Below are 3900 nucleotides of genomic sequence, written 5' to 3' on the forward strand. Positions count from 1 at the left end.
GTCGCCTGCCCACCCGCCACCCTCGCTCAAGGATTTTGCTCGTGGGTGGGCAAAATCGCCGCCGTCTTTCCCTGCGGACAAGGCAGGGGACAGGGACGGGGACGGAGCTGAGGTGGTGGTGGGGAGGCATCACTTGGGAACTGCTCGCTGGGATCCCAGCATCGCTTACTGCCACCTCAGAGCCTCTTCCGTGTGCTTCCAGGCCTCCCAAAGGCTTTCCTCCATCCAATGAAAATAATCAGTCCAATAAACACAAGACATGGGAACGGCCTGATTGCTTCCTTTTCGTGCTAAAAAGCTTGGCGCAGCAGGACTTTGCAGGGGCCAAGGGTTCCCAACGCCGCCTCCGGCTGGGGGGGAAGATGTTGCCTGTGCCGTGGGGGACCAGGGGTCTGACAAAGGACTGCGAGGGGAGTGTATAGGGGAGGTGTAGCTGGAGGGGGATTGGGGACCAGCTCCGTGCTGACAGCGGTGAGCCATGTCCAGGGTGCTCACGCAGACCTGTTTGCCTGCGTCTACGGACTTGTGGATGGGGAGCTTAAGAGGAGACAGGGACTTTCACTGGCTTCGCACCTGCCTGGCACAGCTGTGCAAGTGGAGGCCGTCCGCCTGTTCGTGACTTCCGCCGTGAGAAGAGTTGGTGCCGTGCCAACCAGCCGCCAGCCCAGGATGCGTGCAGCTGCAGGAGGCTGCCAGCAGGGTCCTGCGGATGGGGGGCTATTGCCAGCGACTCCGATGTTTGTTGGGGTGTGGGCTGGGAGCACTGGTGAGGTCTGTATGTGCTTTCTTCTCCTTGCACCCAACCCACCTCAGCCCCGACCTGCAACAGACATCCACCATCCCATCCTGCCCCGCTGTCCCCCTGCCTACACCCATGGCACCTCTCCAGCCGCTCAGGAGAGGGACAGGACCAGCCCCACGCCCGCGGGCACGGCCGAAAACCTTTCCCTGCAGCTCCTTGCCAACCCCTCCCACCTCCTGAGACAAGAGACAGAAAGAAAAGAAAAACGAGTGGCTCTTCATTACTGGGAAGGGCTGGCTGAGCTGCAGCCTGTGCCATGGCGGAGGCAGAGATGACCTGGCAGGGGACAGGATGGAGCATAGCTCAGACTTTCCCATAGTTTCAAAAACCAGAGCAAAACGAAGAAGCCAAGGGAACTGGGACAGCTGCCTGTCCTCCATGGGAGGGATGCTGGTAGAAGTGAGATTTCTCCTGCCAGCAGCCCTGATGGGGGGCCCCTCAGCCACAACGTGGTGCCAGGGACAGGCATTACCTGACAGCAGCGAGGAGAGGGGAAGGCAACCGGCCATTGAGCTGGCTCTATGCTCCAGCCCCCCGTGCCCTCCACGGGGACCCCCAAACCCCATCGGCTCAAGCCACCTGGTGACGCTCTGCCCTCCATCTAGGCGTAGGCAAGAGGAGGAGCACTGCCCCACAGGGTCTTCGTTTTCTTTTCTGCTCCGGTTATTAAGCGCTTGTTTTTGTCTCCCCCCCACCCCTCTCTCTGCCCCTGTCTATTCTAGGCTGACGTCTGAGGTCACTGGAATGGGCGCACTCTAATTTCCACCCACCATCCTCCACTCCCCCGCCCCCCTCCAGCCACCGGCCCGCCCCCCAGCCTGTACTGCCTGTACATTTACCGTCTTCCCTTTGCCTCCACAGATACTCCTTTCTTTACTAATGAGTATATATATATATATAAATACACACGCATATGCACACACTGGAACGTTTCTTTACGAGCTCCTTACTGTGCTCCTGAGGCTGCTCCCAAATTCTTTGGTTATGGTCCTTGTTTTCAGCGTACAGTGTTATTACTTCATCTGCTTTTCGGGGGGCAGGGAGGGGGGGGTTGTTTTTTTCTGCTGGCAAGACTTCAGAAGATGATGGGGTCTCTCTTGTCAGTCTAGCGTAGCTACTTAAACGTTTGAGTTGACGTTGGCGGTACTTGCTGTAGACTATGGACGTGTGACACCACCCAGATCTGTGCGTGCTTCAGAGTACTTACTTTTCTCACCCTTCCTTTGATTTTCCCTCTTCGTTCGCTTTGCTTGTCCTGGCTCACCTTTGTGACCTCGCATCCCTGCCCTCAGGGTAAGGCATAGTTTTCATCCATGTTATTTGGGAAGCAGAACGTGCAGGAGCCAAGCCAACGCTCACGTACGGGTTCACCCGCAGACTTCTCTTTGCAACATGGCAGAGTCCAGACAAGCCATTTTTCATACTAAACGAAGGGAATCACACACACACACACAAATGGTCCTCTTTTTTAACTAACGAGGAACTGGAAGTGGGAAAAATTCAGCTGTATGGGATTCACACCCTCAGGGGCCTTTGAAAGCACTCTTTTGACAATCCCCACGAGCAAAACCTTTGGACGATAGCTCAGGAAGCTCTGTGAGCCAGCTGTGTTTGTCGCTGTTTGTGTTCAATAAATGTCTGTGCAGCTCTGCTACCGATGGGCTCCGACTGTTCTTCTCCTGGGTCATCCCGCCATCTCCAGCCCCATCCTTCCCTCTGCATCCTTCCACATCTTTTTAGCTGCTTGGAGGGAAGGTGGGGGTTGTATACAAAACTTCTTCATTGTTATTATTATTTATTTATTATTATTATCAACATCATCACCATCATCATGTTTTATTTTATTTAGAGAAGGTCCCCATGAGTGATGCACTTCCTGAGTGATTCTAGGCTTTCTTTTTTTAAAAGGGAGGGTACTTGGCTCACATAATGCTTTGGTTTTCCCTAAGATTAATTTTCAAGTTACGTATGACAACAAACATCTCTCACTGCCTCCTTGTCTGGACAGATCTGCCATGTCTATTCCCCACACCTTTCCCCAAGACCCTTTATGCCCAGCCCTGTCTTCTGCTTCCAGGCTTTACTTCTCTCTCCTACCTCTCAAACAGGGAAACAAATATATTTTCCATCTTCCTACTGTACAAAACGTATGGTACGTGTTTTTCCTGTATTGCAAATGAGGGGATTATGATAGACCACGTCCCCAGGCAGCTAAAGCAGCCACACAATACATTTTTGCACTGTACCACATGGGAAATATATTATTTTTCCAGGTGAACCCCAAGACTTCATGGCCTTTCCCTCTCTTCCTCCTGTAGTGCCGGCAGGCACCGTTGGCAGCTCCCCTGCCTTCTCCGGCCAGGATCCTGGACCGCTTCTCCTCCTCTCGCCAGTGCTGACTGCTCAGTGCCCACAGAGGGCTGTGGTGGGGACCCTGAGTGATGGCACCGCATCAGTGGAGCCAGGGATGGGCAGGAGGTTATCGGCTCCAGCCCTAGAACAGGGGCTAGTGCAGCTGCTCGGTGGCTGGCAAGGATGATAGCACAACTCAGAGAGGGCAAAGGGAGTGAGCTTGCTTGGGCAAGACAGTACGTGCCCGTTACCTGCGTCTATCAGGCAGCATCGTCACCTCCCCTTAGAGGTCCATTCCCCCAGCCCAGGAGCCCACTGCTGGCAAAGCTCCGCAAAGGTGGAGGTGGCTGCCAGTCCCTGCCGCTGAGCATCAACGATTTATTCAGCGTAGGTGTCATAAAACCCATGAGTGCTCAGTTCTCTGGGGCGTTTCAAGCCTCTGCAGTTAAAGCTGCTTCCAGCACCTTCCTAAGGTGCTTTGCAGCCTGTTCCCAACCCCTCGCTCTGCTCTCCCTGGCAGTTTGGCTTCAGCTGTGCCTTTCAAGTGGTCCAGTAGCAAACATGCTCAAGAGCATCCCCTTATTCCCCATCCAGGGGAGCACAGGTGCTTTGGGCAGTGCTACCGAAGCTCAGGTGGAGGCAGTAACCTCCCCCGGCAGCAACCCCCCCTGTATTTGTGTTGATGCCAGAGGAGGGAAGGAGCCCAGGCACCAAATGTAGCCTTCCCCAAGTCGCTGACTGGCCAG

At 54.6% G+C, this 3900-nt stretch overlaps 1 protein-coding gene across 1 annotated transcript in view; it reads left to right on the forward strand.

The window, feature by feature from the left end:
- Nucleotides 1-1561, forward strand: part of PCBP3 (poly(rC) binding protein 3) — a 22399-nt gene extending 20838 nt beyond the window's left edge. Inside the window, exon 13 of the mRNA XM_009701722.1 lies at nt 1525-1561. Within this exon, the coding sequence (XP_009700024.1) occupies nt 1525-1561 (37 nt within the window). The remainder of the gene's footprint in view (nt 1-1524) is intronic.
- The last annotated feature ends 2339 nt before the right edge of the window (nt 1562-3900 follow it).

This window comes from Cariama cristata, unplaced genomic scaffold (assembly GCF_000690535.1).
Source record: "Cariama cristata isolate BGI_N322 unplaced genomic scaffold, ASM69053v1 scaffold23266, whole genome shotgun sequence".
Taxonomy (NCBI): Eukaryota; Metazoa; Chordata; class Aves; order Cariamiformes; family Cariamidae; genus Cariama; species Cariama cristata.